At 39.3% G+C, this 21,968-nt stretch overlaps 3 protein-coding genes across 4 annotated transcripts; 2 read left to right on the forward strand and 1 right to left on the reverse strand.

The window, feature by feature from the left end:
• Positions 1–1,358: 1,358 nt before the first annotated feature.
• Positions 1,359–10,474, reverse strand: tmem38a (transmembrane protein 38A). The gene is made up of 6 exons (XM_056379191.1): positions 10,219–10,474; positions 5,567–5,723; positions 4,416–4,600; positions 3,595–3,682; positions 2,935–3,052; positions 1,359–2,080 (listed from the first exon to the last, which is right to left on the reverse strand). The coding sequence occupies exons 1-6, from the start codon at positions 10,340–10,342 to the stop codon at positions 1,877–1,879; spliced, it is 876 nt and encodes a 291-aa protein (XP_056235166.1). The 5' UTR covers positions 10,343–10,474; the 3' UTR covers positions 1,359–1,876.
• A 1,279-nt stretch (positions 10,475–11,753) lies between these two features.
• Positions 11,754–15,040, forward strand: smim7 (small integral membrane protein 7). The gene is made up of 5 exons (XM_056379192.1): positions 11,754–11,878; positions 12,096–12,137; positions 13,148–13,200; positions 13,306–13,396; positions 14,266–15,040. Exons 1-5 carry the CDS (start codon positions 11,853–11,855, stop codon positions 14,279–14,281), a joined length of 228 nt encoding a protein of 75 aa, XP_056235167.1. The 5' UTR covers positions 11,754–11,852; the 3' UTR covers positions 14,282–15,040.
• Positions 15,041–16,135: 1,095 nt separating this feature from the next.
• On the forward strand, positions 16,136–21,152 carry LOC130170471 (mediator of RNA polymerase II transcription subunit 26-like). Of its 2 annotated transcripts, none has more exons than XM_056377748.1 (3): positions 16,136–16,503; positions 17,956–18,033; positions 18,148–21,152. In XM_056377748.1, exons 1-3 carry the CDS (start codon positions 16,432–16,434, stop codon positions 19,735–19,737), a joined length of 1,740 nt encoding a protein of 579 aa, XP_056233723.1. In that variant the 5' UTR covers positions 16,136–16,431; the 3' UTR covers positions 19,738–21,152. The 2 variants fall into 2 exon arrangements, with proteins under 2 accessions (XP_056233723.1, XP_056233724.1); XM_056377749.1 differs by having other exon boundaries at positions 17,959–18,033.
• Positions 21,153–21,968: the final 816 nt, after the last annotated feature.

Below are 21,968 nucleotides of genomic sequence, written 5' to 3' on the forward strand. Positions count from 1 at the left end.
TCAGTAAAAAGAGTTTTTTTGTTCTTGTTGTTTTCTCATAAATAATTAGAAATGATGGTCCACTGTTTGTGAAGTAGGAATGTGTGTGTGTGTGTGTGTGTGTGTGTGTGTGTGTTCGTATTTTTCAGTAATGGGATAGACAGATGTTGGTTACATTCCTCACACTGAAGGTTTTGGGGTTTTAGACCAGATCACTTTGACAAGCTCTCACCACCTCCACTCCCTCGTCTTCTCGCTGCCTTGCCCAAAGGAGCGGGGAAGTCTCATTCTGGGCCATAGTGGAAAAACAAACACAACATCTCGTTTCTGTCGCCACACTGGAGAATTGGATACTTTGTGTGGAGTGGAAGAAATTACATAACATCTCTGAGATCTTCTTTCTCATCTTTAAACTGTTATCAATAAGGGCTGAAAGTTTGATTTAATTCTAACTGGTTCAATAATGTGTTTTATCAAAGGATGGAGGGAACCATTAATGATTAAAATTCCTTCAATAAACAGTTTTCCCATTCTTTCACCTTAAGGGTTTCTAAGGTTCTCAAATGTGATGATTTGCTGCTTTTCTTTGTCTTAAGTTACAAGTAATTATATCATTTTGAGCTTTAGACTGTTGGTCGGACAAACCAAAGAATTAATGGATTCATCAGAAAAATGATCAACACATGAATCCATAAGGAAAAGAGTCATTGGCTGCAACCTCCTATAAAACTGTTAAAAATTGTATTTACAACCAGCTACAATAAAGGGCCATTTCAGCTTTAGAGGTGTGTGACTGAGCTCCACCAGTGCTACAAATGTGACCTGAAAATGCAGCAAACAGATCTCTTACCTCCCCGATCCTCTCTGCCGCTGTGAGGAATGTTGAGGTCAAAGGTCGAGAGCAACAAGCCTCCTGTAAAGTTCATTAGTGATGCTTTATTGCTTGTAGTACAAGAGTTTGTCAACACGGCAGGGGGCTTCCCAGTTTCTCAGGACGCGACCTCGGGTTGACCTCAGACCTTTCCTGTCACCTCCCAACAGCCTCAGAGTTACATAATACAGAGTTTATGAAGACTTCCTCCTGACTGCCACCCGACTCCTGTCCTTTGTGTGTTGCAGCATTAAGTCCTAAAAGTTTTATTTTCTTTTTTTTTAAAAAAGGGGAATATTTCAACATGTTTTTGTACAATCAATCTGTTGAGGCACTTTGGTAAATGTAATACGATACATACTGCTGAATCTAGGCCTGGGCCTAAAGTGGAGACAAGATGTTGAAACGATATCTAGAAAACTGGTTTTAAACATTTACAACCAATGGAAAGAAATCATAAAAAAAAAATTTATGTCAATAAGGGGAGGAAATTAAAAACCACCAGGACTCAGTGTTTCTCTTAATTTTATTCAAAGACATGAATTTGTCTCCGTCTCAATGTAAAAAGCAGCAATGTTTATGCTTTATTCACATTTGAATTTCTGATTGAGAGTCAGATTAATTTGCATTTTCTGTTTCTTTAATAAAATACGGTTTGGTGGATTAAAAGAAATCCAACGACACCTGGTAACACAACTACTGATGTGGGACGAAGGCCATCCTAGAACGACCACGCAGCTCATACAAACATGGATCACCACACAGTGTTTGGCACAGATGTTCACAAACGCATAAATAAGTAGGTCTAAAATGTCCAGGTTGGGCTGCAGTGTGAAACGTTTACTCTGGTATTTACAGAGTCCTCATGCTGTGTAAAATGCAGAAAGCACCATTTGGCTCTAACAGAAAGGGTCTCATTTGGTAAAACATCAAACTGCCCCTTTCCCTAGAAAGGAATGGGAGGTCCCATCATGTGGAGGCCATGAGGGCGAGTCAGATGCAGTTTCATCAGAGCAGCGTGACATCCTACTCGGCTTTCTTGGCTTTCCTCTTGCGAGCGCCTTCGCTCAGCTCCTCCTTGGTTTTGAGAGGTGAGGATGGAGTGGCGGCGGGAGGATGGTGGTGGTCCTCCTCAGAGCCACCCAGTGGGGAGCCGAACAGCAGATGGCAAACCCAGGACTCAATGAGGGCGAAGGGGGAGCCGTGAGAGTGTCTTGCGGTCATCACCACCTGAAGGAAGATGGAGACAGTGGGAAAATTTTAGGACATTTAAATGGGCTCTCCACCTATTTTTTGCACGTGGAGATTGGTTTACTCATCGTGACGAGTTCAAGTCAGTTTGAGAAGAAGAGTTTTATGACATTGTCTGCGGTTTTGGAGGAACTTTCTAAAGTCTGATGAAACAACCCTGATTTTCTTTGATGTTTGAAACATGTTTACCAGGAGCGGAGGGAATAACAAAAGATGCAAATGAGTTGCAACATGGGAATTGTAGGATCCAGCATTTTTGGACCTTGTCTCATACAAGGGACAAAAACTGAAGATATCTCAGCCTCTGCTGCATCGGTGTTTACCATTGATCAAATTTGTGTCTGTTAATTGAGATCTCGCATTGCAATGTCACTGAACTGTAATGACCTTTTATTCTCCTGTTGTTCAATTTTATTTGATATTGTCTCGTGTTTCTTTTATATCTCTGAATTGCCTTGTTCTTTAAACGTGCTGTACAAATAAACTTGCCGTGCGTTCTTGTGCATGTGCTAGTCTGACATAAAACAAAGCAAGGATCTCATCAAAACACTGATCCACAGGTTCACTGGTGCTCAAAAACTTAAACAGAAGTGTGTTTCCCTGGAAAGCCGATGAAACACAAATAGTGTTTCATGTGTGTTTTTTTTTCCTTGTTTAAATTTAGCCACAATTTAATATGACAATTTACATATGACAAGCAAGTGGGGTGTTTTATTTCTGGCACATAATCCTTTCATGAAGGATGAAATGTTATCTTCTTATATACAACACAATACGCAATCAGAACTCTAGACTTAAATCAGCTCTGTCAACTACATGTCACACGGCAGCACCTTGCTTGTGGCCATGAAGAGGGTGAAGACGAGGATGAGGGTGCTCTTGGACACTGGCAGCCAATGAGCCTCCTGTAGGGTGAAGAGGATAGCTCCGTACAGACTGGCTTTGGTCGGGCTGCGGAGATGAAAGACAAACTGTCAGCAAAAATCTGTCCATCATATTGCTTACTAGGGCAGAAATCAGAGATGGAGTGGGAGATCGTGGCAAACATTTTTTAATTTTTAAATTTTTTTTGTCATTATTGAAAAATGTGACGTTTTTATTAGAGGTTTATTGTTACCTCTGAGGTTTGAACAAATTCTCTTACACTTATCAAAAGCCTTATGATAAAGTTGAAGTGTCTGTTGCCATGATAAAAACCATGGGTAATATATTTTCATCTGACAGTGATATTACAGGCTCTCTTATGGATGCTGCCACTAGGGGGCACCAATGTCAAACTACCAAGCTACATATAGTATCTTCAACAAACTTACTGTGCGTTTCAAACAGATTGACTGTAGTTTGGGTCTGACTGTGATCACAGTTAGTTTTAAGTTCTAGTTTTGTCTCTGGGGTTGGGCTACACGCTAATCTAAAACAGCCTACATGCTGGATGAGGTAGTGATGAGTATGTGTTCCCATCAGCTGCTGCAGAGCAGGAAACACAGACTTACAATGACATGTTGAGGATCTCGTTGGTCTCGGGCCTCCACACACCGCGCAGCAGCTGCTCAAAATTGGAAATGAGAGCCACTCCAGACCCTGGCAAGATAAAAATAGACAAGTGGAAAAAATGAGGACAAAAAAGTCTGCGTCTCGTGTCACTGCTCTCATCTGGCTTCAGCCTTTCTCCCCCATTTTCAGCATGACCAGCCTGCAGGGCCGCACCGCTGCAGCAGAGACAGTAAGAGGCCAGAGCACACTGACTCTTTATATAGATTTTCTATGGCTATTTTTGTTTTATGGGAGAGTTTCACAGAGAAGAAGTACAGGGGAAATGTGGTTTACAGTAGGTGTTTAACAAAAGACGGGACCTCGCAGGTGGTCCTTATTTAACAAACATTTAAATTGTTGCCTATTGGTAAGTTGTGATTAGTTATTGTAAACACACGTATGAATGGCTTGCACTGCCCGGGGCAAAAATTAGCTGCTGGGTGTCTGTTAATCCCCTGATCCCTCAGCTCCGTGTGAACTATGTACAGTTTTGCTCGCATGGAATGCTATCTGCCCCCGTATCGGCTGTGTGGGGATTCGATTAAACACAAATGAATTCACCATGCACCGTGTAAGCACAAAGATGAAAAAGATAAGGTACTGAAAACTGGACTTTTTGACACGATTCAAAAGCCCAAATGAAACATGACTCATTTTCATGCCACAACTTGTTTTGCTCATAGTGTACTGTAATATCCTGCATATGATATTACCAACGATGTAACGGTACCTGTCCTGTCCTACTGTATGAACAAAAGTTGCTGTGAAACCTGACACCAACCTTTGACGTATCCGATGATGACCATGATGAGGAAGCCGTGGTGGTAGGCGTGGTGGGCGTGGTGAACACCGGCGGCGATCTTACGGGTGCGGACGACCTCCTTCAGGGCGACCAACACGAGTTTGACAGGCAGGAAAGCCACGCATTTATAGAAGAGGTTCAGTGGGCAGTAGAAGATGAGGTACCTGTGTTCGTACCGGACATAGGGAGAGAAATATAAGATATCAGAGTGAGGGAAGGTGAGGGCAAGAATTTTCTTTAAATTTCTCTCCTATAGTTTATATTTAGCTTGATGAACATTGTATTGAATGTATTGTATTAAAGGGTCAGTTCACCCAAATCACAAAAAGCCCCCTATATTTTCCCCCTTGCATCTAGCCATCAAGTTTAGTTTTTTCTTCTGCTGAGACGTGAAACAACCCACACAACCCAAACAACTGGACTTTTTTCTCAAAGTTTCATGTTCGTTAGAAAATTGTTTCTAAAAGGTCATGAGTCGTAGTCGACCACTAAATGATGTTTTAAAGTCTTTTTCACACTGCCACTGAAACTGAATCTTCAAATACAGTATAAAGATACTGAAATCTACCTATAAAACTCCCCCCAGGGACTGTAGATCCCCCATATTCTCATAAAAAAAATACATGGTGCCAATCTGTGGATTCTCCCAAATGACTGGGTGGTAGTTTCTTAACAGATATGCTGAGTTTGTTAAAATCCTTTTAGATGTTTTCAGCCCCACTAACCAACCTAAAAACTAACAAAAAAAATCTTAAAAGCATAAAAACAAAGTAGCTGCATAGTTAGATATAGTTGGTCAAAAGTGGGAAGCATATTTAGTGTTTTTGGGTCCGACCCGTTTGATTGAAAGACTTGTTTCTTTTCCTATGAAAAGCAGAAAAATAAATGAACCATTTTGTTGTCTGGCCACAATGGCAGGTCTAAGTCAGCAGTCACATGACATAAATTACCAGTCAATTTTTTGAATGGAAAGACCTCCAAACAATGGCTGGAAGGGAAAAGTCTTGAAAGTTTGATGAAATGTGCAAAAATCAAACAAAAAAAAAAACCAAAAGAAACTGTGCATGTGTGACCTTAAAACAGAATCTCCTCGCCCGTGAAGGGTGAAGTCGTTCTGAGGATTTTCTCACCAGACAGCTGAGGCCAGAAGGATGTGGCTGTTGTGTTGGAAATAGTCGATGGGGCTGCTTCCAAGCATGATGTCTGCGAGGATGTAACTACCGAAGCAGTAGAGCATGGCACAGAGCCAGGAGGCCACAGGACTCCTGCGAGAAACCTCCACTGAGCCTGCAACACAGAGGAGGAGCTGTCAACAAAATGTAATAACAGTATAATAAGAATGTGTTTCAGTGAGCAAACAGGTTAGGTTAGAGGTGTTGGTGAAGGTTGTGTGTGTGTGTGTGTGTGTGTGTGTGTGTGTGTTCGTGTGTGTGTGTGTGTGTGTGTGTGTGTGTGTGTGTGTGTGCACTCAGTGTCCTGCTTATGTCTGTTTGTGTGCAGATTAAGATGTATTTGGCTTTTATTAAATATCAGATCTCACAGTCAGCTTCATCCACTGTCAGATTCTGTCACGACCACAGCTACAAAAATACCTTGAAGCATTTTAAATCTTATTTTGATTGAATATTTTCTTTCTTTTTATAATTTCTTTATTAAATGAAGGTGCCTTAATATATGGATTCGGATTGCAGTGTGAGGGAAATACAGTTTAGGCTTTTCCCAATTAATTGTAACTGAATGATTGTAAGAAATTATTGATTCCTATAACTAATTTATTTAAAATAAAAACTTAAGAGGTAAGATGCCGTATGTACGATTTTAAAATGTCAAACTTTTGTTTTTTCTTATACCAAAAAAACATTGTAGCAGATATCAATTTGAATTTTAAAATGAAAAAAAAGTTAATATAATTAGTAATTGACAGATTTAATCATTCAATGTAAACTCATTTTAAACCATGTTCTTTTTTAAAAAAAAACAAAAACAAACTAACTCTTCTTTAATTTCATTATGTTTTTTTTTTTTTATGTAACAAATTATTTTAGATTAGAAACCATTGAAAAAAGTACATAGCCTTGACTGTGTCCTAAATTTGAATTGTCTAAATCCTGTTTTAGAAGCTTTTCCACTTTGGCCAGAACAAAGTTCTGTGATAATCTTTGTTCTTTTTTTGGAAATCACATGGGTCAGATTGATTTGGGCCGTGTATATGAAATTTAAAAATATTCTGTTTGTTCTTGCAGCGCAAAACTGTTAGCGACGACCTTCAAAAGTCATTATCAGTGGATCCCTTGTGTGTCTATGCGCTATATCTTTGTCCACACCCAGTCGACCATTTCAGTGCACACCCCCGATAATCTGTCTTTTTATCATAACCTAATATTGACCCAGGACTTCTACAGTCATTTACAAGTTGACAGTTTGCCATCTCAACAAATGCCCGAGCACAGACTTCAACAGAACAGACTGCTGTTTGTAATTTATAAACTATATGTTTTAGATATGATAATTTAATATTCATTTTTTTAGTATATGTGACACTGACTTATTATGTGCCAAACGTCTTGGACGACTTGAAAATTGCTTGTGTCTGATTGGTTGGCAGGTATCCATTAAAACTGTCTATCAGGACACTTCAATTACAGCCCCAGTCAACAGTTTGCCCACATTTCTAAATCAATATGCAAGATGTGTTAAACTGCAGCTAACTATAGCAAAAATGTCAAGGCTTCAAACTGCGTTACAGGGAACCCTCACCGGTGAAATAAAGCAAACTGCAGCAAACTAAGAGAAAACTGACTGAAAGAAACAGGATGAGCATTTGAAGATGGACTGTGTTGTTTCTTTCTGTAGCTTTATGTTCAATAACACACTCTGAGGGGCAGAAGAGGAAGAAAAAGTAGCAAAACCTCACTACAAAACTAAAAAGGCCTGCTATCAAACATTTTACTTGTGTAGAACTACATAAGTATTATAGTATTCTGTTTTTAAATGAATAAAAAACTGGCTGCTGTTACAACATTGATAGAAACATACAGTAAATCGAGATGTGAGCACAAATCTCCTACAACAGGTGGGTGAGGGTGTCGTGCTGCAACTGGCGCTCAGTTTGAAAGCAATCTGATCCTGAGAAATGCGGCCCTATAAATATATTCTGCTCAACTGCTCCTCCTGCCTTGCAACTGTCAGGCCCATCTTAACCTCTGACCCCCACACTTGTCTCCCTTCCCTCCTACAGTACCGACCCCCCCCCAAAAAAAACTCATTCATGTGCTCCTCTAACATGTGGTCTGTGAACTGGGGATCTCTACTCAGACACGTGCGACTAATGGTGGATATAAGGTGATCAAATCTTGGCAGTGTGAGTCATTTGACTGTAAAATGTCCTGAAATGTGAAATGAGATAAAGTTGTACACAGTCATGAGGTCAGCCTTGGTTGATAGACATGCTATAGTTAGTCTGAGGCCTGATGATAAAATAGATTTTAACTCTAAAACGTGCATCAGTGCCTTTGACTGTACGACTCTTTAAAAACAAATACTGTCTCAGTGTTTTCGACTTCTTGTTCATTTAATCTAAAACAAAATACAACAAATGTGTTAAAAGGAGAGTGAGCCAGTCCCCTTTACCTCAGCTACTACGGGAAATGTGAACAGCAGCATGGTGTTGCACCTGCTTTTTGACACCCGTAAAACTTTGGGATGCAGTAAGAACTAAGTTTATTCATAAATTAATTTGTACATTCAAACTAGCAACGGTCACAACAGAAATACTACAACAACAACTGCACTAAAGTAAAACGGCAAGTCACTGCAAAAGATTCAGAATTTCAACTGACACATGGAGACATGTTGCTGCGCTTGCTCACAATTCAAAAGCATCGGGAGAGTTGTTATTCAAACTAAATTTGCATCTCGCAGTAAAAGTTTGCATTGCTCACTTTACATATTGCACATGCAGCAGCAGCAGCACAACAGCCACGTGTTGTGTTGTTTTAACCTGGCTCAACACTTAACAGAGTACACCACCCATTAACCGTAGCACTCCTATGACACTATCAGACTCCTAAGAACCTAAGGTATCGTCTTTACTACCCAAAAAACTTGGAACCTACATCACCCACAATGCAACTTGACAGCTGACAATTTAGATCAGAGTTTCAGGTGTGTTATGCTAGTAGCGACTGACTAAGTCTCGAGCTGCTAGCCTCAAGCAGAGATGAGGAGCGGGCTACAGAGGTCTGGTAACTTCATCTCTCTTCAGACCCAACCAACGTTGACTCAAGTGACATCACTTGAGGCAGATTGTCAGATTTCCTGCAGCTTCCTCTGGCGCCACAAAATAAAACTTTTCTCACATATGCAGTCGTAGTCCCCAAGACCTGTAATCAGACTTTGATGTGTTGATGTGTATCTGAAGGTACGCTCTAAGGGTGACTCTAGATTAGCATTCATTTATTTTCTGCTTAATTTAATTTAAAACACAGGGAGTTCAACAACATAGTTAACTCTGTCTAACTAAGTAATACTAACTAGCCTAGTTGTAGATACATTTTGAAAAAGCATATAACCATTAACTTTCTCCACATACTTCATGTAGCATAATCTAAGTTTCCAGAAGTAATTTAAAGAGACGACAAAGTAATTTAAAGAGATACAGAAGTTTATTCACCTGACTAACAGCTCCTATACTTTCCTCACTGCCAGTGGCTGGAGCATCAGTGCAGCGGAAAATGTGGGAGATAATGACACAAGGATGACATTTCCCAGTTGTCTTAGTACAAACCACGTGACTCATGTTGTACAAGGTGTTCAATGCAGCTTATGCTCCTTTAGAAGCGACAGAATAAATCTGTGAACTTTTTGATTTTGTGACGAGGTTGAAGTGTGTGTGGCGCTCCTGCCTTCTTCACTTCACACGTCAGAGCAAACTTTTTCTTTAGGGGTGTGGAAAGTGAGGTATTTCAAAGACTGCACACTCCCAGGGACATCAAGGTCATGCTGGGCTTCTTGCTCAACACCTTATTTCATGTTTAACGCTCAGTGTAAATAACACACCCAACCCAAATGCAGCCTACAAGTGTTCAGCAGAAGGGGCTTCGGAGGCCCACTGACACTCTATTTCAGGATCTTCTATTTATTGCCTAAGCCATTGGTATGCACAGGCCTTCTCTCGGGTTTCATCCTCCTCGAGAGGATCTGTTGCTCAAAGGAGTTAAATCTTGGAAAATATCAGCCTTGACCCAAAGCTGAGTAGTTTAATCTACTCCAGCGAGTTCCTACAGTGTAAATGAGGTCAGGCTGCTGCAGCAACAGACATTTCCTCAGCACCAAGCTCCTGCTTCACTTTATATAACAGGTCAAGCTTTATAAGGATAGGGTGCTATAGAGATAACAGCAACAGAAAGACCATTTTGGGATTCAAGAGCAATGAGTAGTTATACCACAGAAAAAAGCATAAATTAATAAATAATAAACCACTAATTATTAAATGCACATTATATAAATATTAGGCTTTTTCATCTCAGTCACTACTTATACGTTCTTTTGGGTTTATATTTTTAATTCCTATATTAGCAATATATATTTTTACTTTGTGGTGTTGTAAATAAAGGTATGTTTATTAACAACAACAGGTCTGGTGAGTGTGGAGCATGTAGTACAGTAGATGCACCTGCCAAACTATGCAGATAAATATATTTATGTAATAGTGAAGCATGCCCTTAATCTGAAAGACAAGCGCTCACTTGCGGCAAACAGAAAAGTGTCAAAACACACTTACCTGGCTCATACTTGAGGTAGAGGATGGATACGATGTAATAAGCGAGATCAAACACAGGAAACATTCCCATTTTAGAGAAGGCTGGGGCAAAATCGCCCAAATTAAGAACTGCCAGCACCTCCATGTTGTGTGTCTGACAACCAGTGACTCTCTGTCTTATTTTTTTTAATTTTTATTCCAACTGCGCAGTCTGGATCGGAAGCCCCCCCAACCCGGTCGACCGACTCTCCACCAAGCCCCCCGGTCTGGACAGTGAAATCCTGTGACACTCAAGCGCTCCTATTAATACCTCTCATCTCCAGAGCCTCAGCATCATCATCATCATCATCTGCGCTCCGTGCCAGCTGCTCCGCTTCTTATGCGACAGGAGGTTTACGTGTCAGCTGCTGGAGAATTAAAATGACAAATAAAAGGCTTCGTCCTCTTCTTCATCGTAGAGTGTCCACGCTTACTACGAGCAAAGAATTATCCACTGGTTCCGGATCAGATCCCGCACCGGGGCTGACTCTAATCCCTAACAGCTCGACAGCATTTGGTGATATCGCTGCTTGTTTACATTCTTCCACATGAGGCAGAGATATTGTGATTAAATGCGCAGCTGTGCTAAACTTGAATATATATATATATATAAAACCCCTATTTTATGTATTTTAATTATAATAAATTATTTTAATATTATTGTTTTTTATTGTTTTATTTTTTTTATTTTAATTCTTGAGGAGAATAATAATCGGCGCAACGACGTTTGTCACCACCAGGGGGCTCTAAAACCACCACACTGAAAACCTTGCATCTCCAAAACATCTAGTGATTTGAGATGGGTGAATTGTATTGGTCATCTATCTAAATGATCAACACCCGTTGCCTATTACGTTTATCCGTTTTGGACATCATTATCCATGTCTTCAGAGAAGTTTACTGTTGAAAAGCAGCAACAATATCAAATAGTTGGCTACTGAACTCTGACCCACCCCACAGATGACCTCCGCGACTCCTCAGTGGTGGGTCTGAACATTTTTCCTCCTCTGTTGTATATGCATGGGGGCAGCAGAGTTGGCAGTAAAATATTAGATTACACAGTCATAGATGTCACAATAGAATTTCTTGTTATTTTAAGCTACATTTACTCCCTGACTGTTTAAAAAATGGTTATCTAAGTTCTTTAAAATTTTAATTTTCCAACGTTGAAGAGAGAGAAATGACCCTGCGATGACCTTTCTTAGCTGTAGATGGCGCTCGTTTCTAAGAATAGGGTCTCCAAAGCAGGATATTTCTGCTGGTGTTGCCTCTTAAATCCAGCCTGCTGAAACTTAGTGGATGAGTTTTACGTCCCTAAATTTAGTCTTTCAGGTAGAACGTCGTAGTCCTTATACCAAATATTCTTATAACATCCATTCAGTCTCCTTTCCCCTCTCTCCTACAATGCCCCTACCCACAGTTTAAGCCTTATCCACCCATAACTACTTAAACAAATCGTAAGGAAGTGATAGGGAGAGGCCTGCCTGACAGGCAAATTCAGGGTATAAAAACTTAAGAGACAGCGCTCGTCGGGGCACTGAAACTTCATTGGTCACATTTTTGATTGCGTAGATGAAGACGGAAGTGAGAAATCTCTGTGATGTGATGAGAGCAAGATGATCGCAGATCTGTTGATATTCGGGTAATTTATTCAATGTCTGGCATGTGTTTACATAGAGACACGTTTTTTTATTTTACTGAAATGTTTTCCGTGTGTGTTTTTGTACACGGCGGTGCCAGTTAGATGGCGGTGTAACAAGCTAACTAGCTCAGTGCTAATGCCAGCTCAGCAGCTAACGTTAGCTCTGCAGGTAAATAATCTCACCTGTCTGACCACTTTGTCTCTCCGTGCTCTCCAGGACCTTGCTGGTGAATGCAGGGGCTGTGCTGAATTTCAAGCTGTGAGTATTTCATCCAAAGTTAAACGTTTGACTTATCATTTTGTAAATATACACGAAGTATAAAGCTGCCAGGAAACTAAATTGCTAGAAAAAAGACAGACACGTAATAATTACTTAAATATTATTAGAGAACAGGTCAATGTTGTACAAAAAAAAAAATGTTTTACGATATAAACATGCAAATTTAGCATGAAAATATAATAAATAAGATAATAATATCGTCTGTTTACATGTTAAGTGACTTTATCCCAACTTGTTTTTGTGCCTCTTCCATTAAAAGTCAGTATATGCCTGTATTGTCACTGACAATATGAATAATTAAAAGAAGTTGATGATATGAATGAGTTGAGGTGTGTGAAAACCCCACATCAGCACTTTGAACTAGTGTCACCAGCTTCTCTCTAAATGATGTACAAATAAATGTATGCTTTTGTAAATAAAACTTGCATGCTTAGAGTGTTTTACATTGAAACCAGAGGGTTAACCACTGCTGCTTTCAACTTTACATGTAGAACAGGGCTTTATTTTATTTATCTATTTATAACTTCTCTCTATATATGTGTTAGTGACCTGGCTAATTTTCAGTTGCAGTTCTTTGGTGAGATGTTCTGAAACCAATGAAGTGAGGGTATACAAAGACAACAGGATGCCATAAAGGCAGCAATAAAAACAAAATAAGCATTCTCAAGACAATGCAGACACCATCCAGAGGGAAACAGCAAAACAATAGTACAATAATATAGCAACAATATCCATTATTTGTAACATGTAGCCATGCAACCAACAGAAGACACCCAAAACAGAAATAATAAGGCATCAATAAAATATAATTATTATGTTGATCTTGACAAAATGTTGAAAGATACTGAGTAGTTAGTACAATGGTAATATCAGACACATAGGCCGTGCAGCACAGTCACAACTATAGAAGATAATATCACATTGTTAAATAAAGCAGCAGTAAAATGAACAAATGGAACAGTAGGACATTGACTGTGGATGTTTTGCAGCAAAAGGAAGGAGGGCCAGGGATTTGGAGATGAGTCCAGAGCGCCAACAACAGGTGTGTATGAGTGTTAAAGAGAGAGATGAGAATAGAATTAAGAAAATGTGTGTGTCACAGATATCTAAAAAGTACAGCCACAAAAATGATTAGTCCATCTTTCAGGTGACAACATCAGAGAGTTCCTGCTCAGCCTGCGATACTTTCGGATCTTCATCGCTCTGTGGAACATCTTCATCATGTTCTGCATGATTGTGTAAGTAAGACTCTGTTAGTCAATACTGGTCATGTACTTTAAAATAGTTGTAAAAGGACGTAATGGTGAATGTGCTGATCTCTCAATTTCATTCACTAGGTGACGTGTTCTTCACTGGCACTGTAGTTTATTTTGAGTCAATCCCACATACACCATCATTCTACTCACACTAGAGGGTCAAATGTTTATTATTAATGGATGAAAATAGTCCCCAACAAATAGGCTGTTGACCCCTGTTTGAGTAAAGTTTGCTAAAAATCACAGTGTCCGGCTGTTTTTGGAATTTACTGCGCCTTTACACAAATAAATCTATATATTTGTGACCTATTTTTCAAGATTTATATCTTCAGTAGAAACCAGTGGAGTTGGGGTTGTGTGCCACAGACTGAATAAGGAAGTCAGAAAGTAGCTCATATGGGATTTGTTGACAGTATGAAAAACAACTTAACATAAGGCTCAACCTAATAATCCCTCTGCTGCCTTTTTGATGTCGTAGAATGTACAACATGGGACAAAAATGTAAACTCCCGTTTAAGATTGTTTGATTATAAATCATTTCTGGTGATACTTTTTCACCAGAGACACATGTAATTGCCTTTGACTAGTGTACGTGACACTTGACACGTGACACGTGGTTAATCCAAATGTAAAAAAAGGTGATATCACTCTCAAATTGATTGACAGGTCTTTTACTACAGGGACATACACGAGGCAACAATTAGGTTAAATATTTTCTGAGGCTTTTGGAAGCCCCCTTTTCTTCCATTGTCCACCCTCTTATGCTTTTTAATCTTTTAAACAAAAGTCCTGGAAAATGTGCTATGAACTTGTTTCTTATCTAAGTAGTTGAATGTCTTAAATCTTCACAGATTGTTTGGATCATGATCAACATGTGCGGTGACCAGACTCCCACTTTTTCAACATGGATGCTCTGAACTTCTCCTTGATGGGATTTTCTGTTCCTTTGACTCTTTTAACTGTAATTATGCTCCATTTTCTTTACCACCTCAAATTCTAATTCTGCATCTGGCTGTTCAGGAATCTATGAATCGCTGTATTTATTTTGTCTAATACAAGTTGTTACATTTTTACTTTTTTGTTTAAGCTGTAACTATCTCACCACCCCTGCCTTCTGCTGGATATGTGTCGTAAATGTGCCCTTGTGCTTCAGTGTAGAAGACAAGATGGTTTCTTCAGCATGTCGGTTCATTTATTAAAGAAACACCAGGGTTGAAAATGATGGGCAGCCTTTGCTAACAGAATAGGAAATTTTGTTGTTAGTTGTCTGTCATCATTCAAGGATCCTGCTCTGTCCCATAAGAGTTGGCGTTCAACCTTTGACTTACCAAGATGATCTTGCTGAAACATCCTTTTATTCCTTTTACCTGCATGGCCGTCAGAGTTCAGCTGGATCCAACAGACAAGTCAGAATTATCTCTGTCACCTTCTGATACAATAAATGGTTCAGACATCTCCAAATTTTACTTATCTCCTGTTATGTGTGTGATGTGCAGCGGCTCAGATAAAAAAATATAAATATATATTTTCCTTTTATTCTGAGGCACATGTGCTGTAAGTAAATGTATATGCACTATATAATGTAAATGTGTCCTTATTCTTAACAATAAAAATACAATTTTCTTATCCTCTGTCTGTTAATTGACTTGCATGATTGTGACTGTCTATACTGACTTTGCAATGACATGACTAATAAATTAAATACATTTCCTAAAAGCAGTTGCAGTTAATTTGCAAGAAATTAACATATTTTACCATCTTTTATATCAGACTTAATTTTATTTCAATGTTTAAGCATAAACAACTACAGCAGATTTGGATTTGTTAACCTCAAGAAGTCTTCTGTATAACCTAGCGATTATTTCATTATTGTCTAATCTGCTGGTTATTTTTCGATTAATCATTTTGTCTATCAGACATTGGAAAAAGGCCTAGAACACAAGCGCACATCATTAAATGTCTTATTTTATCCAAGCAGAAGTACAAAACCCAAAATATTTAATTTACTCCAGTGTCCAAGAAAAACAGCAGGTTCTGACATTTGACTACTTGTATGCAGTATTTTTTAATTTCTGCTTTAAAAATATCTCAAATGATTTATCATTTGCCTGCAAATCTGCACAATTGTTAAATTTATGCCATAATGGCTTTAAAGGGGTCTTTTATATTTTTTAATGAAAAGGCATAAAAGAAAAACGCAGTATAAGTTAAAGAAAAAAAATCAAAGAACACATCACATAGAGCTTTTGAAAAAAAAGTGTGTTAAAAGATAAAACTTGGTGATGATTCTTTATTTGTAAATTTATTACATGATACCTATATTACTTGTTAATTTTATATTTATTCCAGCACATTACTTACACTCTTCCATTCCTTGCACCACTTCATTTTTAGCCTACTGGGTTATATATATAATAGTCATGTGTTGATTTATCTTTGTTCTGCTTTGTTATCCCTGTTTTTTCTGTATGTCCGTTTATCTCCCTGGATGCTTTTGTTATTGATACTGTGAGCTGTGCACTAACGTACTTGACCATTAAAACCGATTCTGAAGTAAAATAAAATATATATTATATACTTTATACATATGTAATAAAATAAACGTAGGTTTTAATAAGAGATCTATTATTCTATCTATTGTTCAACATATCACGGCAAACAATAATATAGACGCGAGATGACGTAAATTGACGGTGGTTGCGTAAAATTCTCCCGTCGTGCTCTTCGCGGGCTCTTCACAAAAAGCCCGATGAGAAGGCCGAGGAGGAGGAGGCTACCAGCCGAGGGGGGTAGCCAATTCCCGGAGAGGATTTTCTATTCTCGTTGTCTGAATTCACGAATACGTGAGGACAGCGAACGAAACTAGATTTAAAGCATGATAAGACATGACGCCCACTCCCACAGAAGATCTTCCGTCGGGCCTGTGAGTGTCGGCAGGTTTCCCACCGCCGCCTCGCCTCCTCGGGGGATCCTGCTGTCTTGAGTCCGTCCTGACCGACCCACGACACCGCCAGGCGATGACAGCGGCTACAGCCACTCCGCAGGTGATGAGAGACCGGCTGCTACAGGCCATCGACGGCCAGAGCAATGTGAGTATGTCCCGTAGTTTCCAAGGAACGAGCTGGGTGAAGAGAGACGGACAATAAGCCGCTTCATGTCACTGCAGAGGGGTGATAAAGTGGAGGTGTGGGGCGAGTTATTATTTGCTTGCTAATTAGCTGGCTAACCTCTCTTGTTAGTGATAGTAATTAATACCAGGCATTCAGGAGCCTGGCTAACACAATGCTGTTGGCTAATGTTGATGAAGACAAGTTGGCAGTTTGTACACACTGAATTGCACAATGCCTCATAACTATAGCTTAAACTAAGCTACCAGGTAGGAAGTGTAAATCTGCAGGTAAGTGTCCTTCAGTGACAGATGTTGATTAAATGAGGGTTTCAGGAAGCTCAAGTGTTTTTATACTTTGAAATAACATTTCAACCCTTACCCAATACAGCTGATGACAATGCGTTGGTGTGTTACAGGACTTCTCAAAGATTGGTCAAATCTGTGGTACAATTAAACTGGACAACACCCTGTCATCACTGTGACATTACAGTGTCAAACTTTAGTAGGATGCCGCTCCAGTTCTTCTCTACTGTGAAATTACCATGGTTGTCTCACAAGCATTATTGACTAAGGTTAGATAGTATTTCCAACTTGAAGAATTGTATGGTGTGGATTCTGCAGTATATACTGTGCTCCAGATTAAAGTGAACAGTCAGATATGTACAGTACGTTTCTTCTATCTTGCTAGCAGATCTTACTTATTCTCCTTGTGGGTTAACATGGTTGTATTTGCATGCAGTCTCCAGTCTCAGTTTGTCATACTGAACCTGAAACCAGCATGAGTACATCGTCTCTTGACATACAGGTGCAAGTTTGAAAGTGTATTCAAATTAGGCCCCGGCCTTTTAATAGCCCCTCTTTCTTTTGTATGTAAAACGTGCACATTAGGCCTCTTGCCTATAGGACTATGTTGGAATAATATATATAGTATGTGTGTGTGTGTGTGTGTGTGTGTGTGTGTGTGTGTGTATATATATATATATATATATATATATATATATATATATACACACATATATATATATACACATATATATATATATTGGTGATTTGATCCTTTGTTTTCATTCAAGTTAAACATATATAATATGTATTCATTTGTTCTTATGTTTTTTACTTATAGTTATAGTTATTATAGTTATTTATTTTCATAGTTATTTTATCTAATTCCCAATGACTTTTACCAATTCAGTGCGCTGATGTCAATTTGGACAATAAAGTTTATTGTTTAACTGTAAAATGTCTTGCTTTCATTACATATCTTCATCACAAGTGTCCATATATGTGTGTGTGTATGTATGTGTATATATATATATATGGAATCACAAACTGTAACATCGACATACAAGTAGATGTACTTGGACGCTGTTGTAACGCTGACAACACTATACTGTTACAGGATTGTGTTATATAAAGGCATGTGTCTTTTCAGCAGATATGCAACATGGTGGTAGTTGTGGAGGTGATCTCTTTTTTGGAAAAATATCCCATCACCAAAGAGGCACTGGAGGTAGGTTACATGCATGCCAACAACATGTGCATTCAGAAATAAAATTCAGCTGAATCTGGTTTTTCAGGAATCAAGTGACAGCCAGTGTTTAACACCAATCTTGTCTCCTTGAAGGAAACCCGTCTTGGCAAGCTCATCAACGATGTCCGGAAGAAAACCAAGAATGAGGACCTTGCAAAAAGAGCCAAGAAGCTTCTGCGAAACTGGCAGAAGCTAATTGAGCCAGGGAAGGATGAGGTGTTGTCCAAAGGACACACTGGTGCATCATGGTCTTCCAATGGTGGTGCTCATCCCTGCATCTCCACTCCAGCTGCCACCACACCATCAGGTAAAACAGGTCCAGAGTTGAAGAACAGAAATGACTTCAACAACTGCTACTCTCCAAGGGTGGAAAAACCAGGCAACAGGAAACGTAAGGCTAACCAGAGGGAAGGACAGCTCTTGCCAACCAAGATATCCAAAACAACTCTTAATGATAAAATACAAAACTCAAAACAGCTGCCAACCAATGGAATTGGCAGTAGCTCTGAAATTTTTACAGATTCTCATGCACATCAGCCTTCAGACAGGGAGATTTCTGAGCCTTTGGACAATGACAGGCTAAATAAAATCCCTGTCAATGCTGTTAAACCTCATCCAAGTGCCCCGGTATACAGCCAGCCTCTTAGCACTTCTTCTTTGCTAAAAGCATCCGTTCTGCAGCAGCAAGCCAGACAGGAGCTAGCTGCCTCTGGGGGGCAGTATCGACCCAGAAGCCCTCGCTGTTCCTTGCAGAGTCCTCAAACTCCAAAGCAGGAAGTTGTTGTCAAACAAACTGCAACCCAAGCACAGAGTGAGCCTCGTCTTTCAAGCCCCACTCTGAGGCCCGGGTCTGTGGACACCTCTGGGCTGGGGCCTTCTCCTCAGGCTTTAAATGTCTGTGTTCAGGGTTTGCACACTGACGGGTTGGGGTCTGCAGATTTAGACTCTCAAAGCAGGACTCCCAATACGTCTCTTCACAATTCAACTGCCTCCCCCTGCAGTGACGGGGTCAGTTTGGAAGATGATGGTGCTGTTGGCAATACAGGGAAAAGGAAAAGACAGAAATACAGGCCTAAAGACTATGTGGTGAATTTAGATGGACAGACTGTAGTTGATAGCACTAAACCAGTCAGGTTAAAAGATAGGAGGCTGACATTTGACCCTGTAACAGGGCAGATCAAAACCTCCTTCCATAAGGAGTCTTGCCAGGAGGGGGAGGTCAGACTGGGGCACAGACCTGAACCTCAGTGGTCAGATCAGCCGAAGCAGAATCCATCTGTCCCTCCCAGTCCCTTCCAGCAGACAGACTGGAAAGAGCTGTCGAGGAGCGAAATCATCCAGTCGTACCTTAGCCAGCAAAGCAATGTGCTGACATCATCAGGCGCCCACACCCCGGGTGCACATTTTTTCATGACTGAGTTCTTGAAGAAAGAGGAACACCAAAGTAAAGACACCAAGGAAACACACGTGTTGGCACCAGAACGATCAGCCAAGGATTTACCAGGGGTTAGCAGAGAGGTCAACAACGAAGACCTCAGCAGATTACATGCACAACACTGGTCCGGAGTTAACGGCTGCTATGACACAAAGGGTAACTGGTATGACTGGACGGAGTGCATCTCCTTGGACCCACATGGAGATGAAAGCAGGCTGAACATACTGCCATACGTCTGTCTGGACTGAAACAGAGGTCAGGTTTCTGAATTGGAAGGTGTAAGCTGCCTTCATCATACATGTGTGAAGGCACTTCTGTAAGTGTAAGCTGCTGTTTTGCACTGTTAGTGAAAATGGAATAAATATGCTGCCTGCTCGGGTGTGTGTTGGAGCACAGGGTGTGTAATCAGTGTTTTTATGAGTTTGTGATCATTGTGTGAGGACAGCACGAAGGGAAAAGGCTATGCATTATCTGCCCATGTAGTTGTTGGTGTTCAGTAACTGTAAAGATTGAGATTCCAATACCTGCCCTTCTTTGTACTGTAGAGAGACATCACATTAAACTGCACAGCCACAATTTATTCATCTTATGTTATCGACACGCCTTGCAGAATGTGACAGAATCTTCTGCTTCTTATCATATTTAGTTCACAGTGCAGCATTTTTTCATTTCAAGTTTAGTTCAATTTTATGTTTTAAAAAAAATCTGTGACCTAGTGGGATATATAATTGGAACATACATTTGAGAGATAAATTTACCAATGGTTTTTTGTTGGCATTGGTCGTGTCTTGAACAAGGCTTTTTAGCTGTAAAAGCTGAAATGAATGCTATATTCAAGTAGCTATCATTACCATAAGTATTAACTGTTGTTGCTGTGAAAAATATTTCTCATTGCAGCTTTTAGAACCATTTTTCCCCCATTGCACGACTGTCTTATGCTGCGACTTTTAGCAGAATGAATAACTGACAAATCAGTCTTAAAACATTGGAATTTATTATAATATTTTTTTTTTTTTGCGTTTTGAATACTGTTAAATAAAGTGACACGAAACTGCCAGATGTGACTGTGCAGAAAAGAAAGGCTTGTAACGGGCTAGAACGATATAAGCTGATAAAGAAATGTGGCTGTCATGTATGATATTTATTTACATCCACATATTCATTTTGAGATTTATATACATGTTCAGCCTACACTGAATAATCTTTTTCTTTACTCAGAATCGGTTCAGTGACGCAGCAGTGGCAGTCCAGACTTTCCCTGCTGATACACCAACCTATCTTACACAGGGAAATGCTCTAAAATTACACATTTTGATAACGTGAACTAACTTTATTTTATACTTGCCTTTTCCCTTTACTGTGTATTTAGGTTGTAAAATATGAATTGAAATGGCAGAGAGATTACGCCACTAGCTTGCATCTTTGTACTGTCAGGAAGAACTGAAATATAAATTGACATGCTGGATAAAGTACTTAATATCATTCCTTTAGATATTGTTTGCCTTATGGAAACCTGTGTTTTCCCTAAAGACGGAGCCTTAGTGAATGTACAGAAATTAGCCTTTTGTGTTCAGTTGAATGCAGAAGAGAACATATTTGCTACTTAGTCCTTTTAAGTGGACATGTTGATATGTGTTAATAAAAAAAAATTAAGGAACTGTGATTGCTTGTCTTTTCTTTAGGCTGGATCTGCATGCACGTCACCCTCAGTTGAATTTTAATCCCCAGGATACCCATAGTTCTTTGTTACAATTTCTCCTCCGTAAATGCAGTTGGTGTTGATTTGATCCATTTGTTCAACAGAAAAATAAAATGGTAACATTTTTTGCTTCAAAAATGACAAACGTGTCCCAGTTAGAACTTCTCAGTTTTGAGGTTTGCTGCTTTTTTGTGTTATGTGATAAACTGAATACTTTTTAGTTTTTGGTTTTGTCAGACAAAATGGGAAATTTGATTGTCATGGAGGAAATTGTTATGGGCATTTTATATACAAAATATTTAACTTATACTAAACATATATTCTTTATTTAAATGCATTCTTAAAGGGTTTTCTTAGACAAAGTATGACAATTTAATCAATTCTGTAGCAACATCCGAGCACGTGAGTGGCGATGCAAAGTTTACAATCCCCATTTTATCTCTTTCAGACAGGAGCTGTGCAGCCAATCACACAGCTGCCTTTGACCTTGTCTTTAAACAGACTGGAAAAAGTTGTTATATTTAAATAAAAATGCAAAAATATGTATACAATGTGTGTCTATATACTTATTTTACATAGCATTAGGTTATTTCTCTCTTTCATGGTAGTGTATTTTACGTATTTATTTATGATTAGTATAGTATTGTGAAAAAGTTGTGAAAATTTAGTTTGAAATTCAAACTCCAAAGTCTACCATTTTAAGAGTAGTTTACAGCAGTTCCATTTTATAAACGCATGTCCGTGAGTATCTTTTATTTTGAAGCCAGGGACCGGAAGCTG

Source organism: Seriola aureovittata, chromosome 6, assembly GCF_021018895.1.
Source record: "Seriola aureovittata isolate HTS-2021-v1 ecotype China chromosome 6, ASM2101889v1, whole genome shotgun sequence".
Lineage (NCBI taxonomy): Eukaryota > Metazoa > Chordata > Actinopteri > Carangiformes > Carangidae > Seriola > Seriola aureovittata.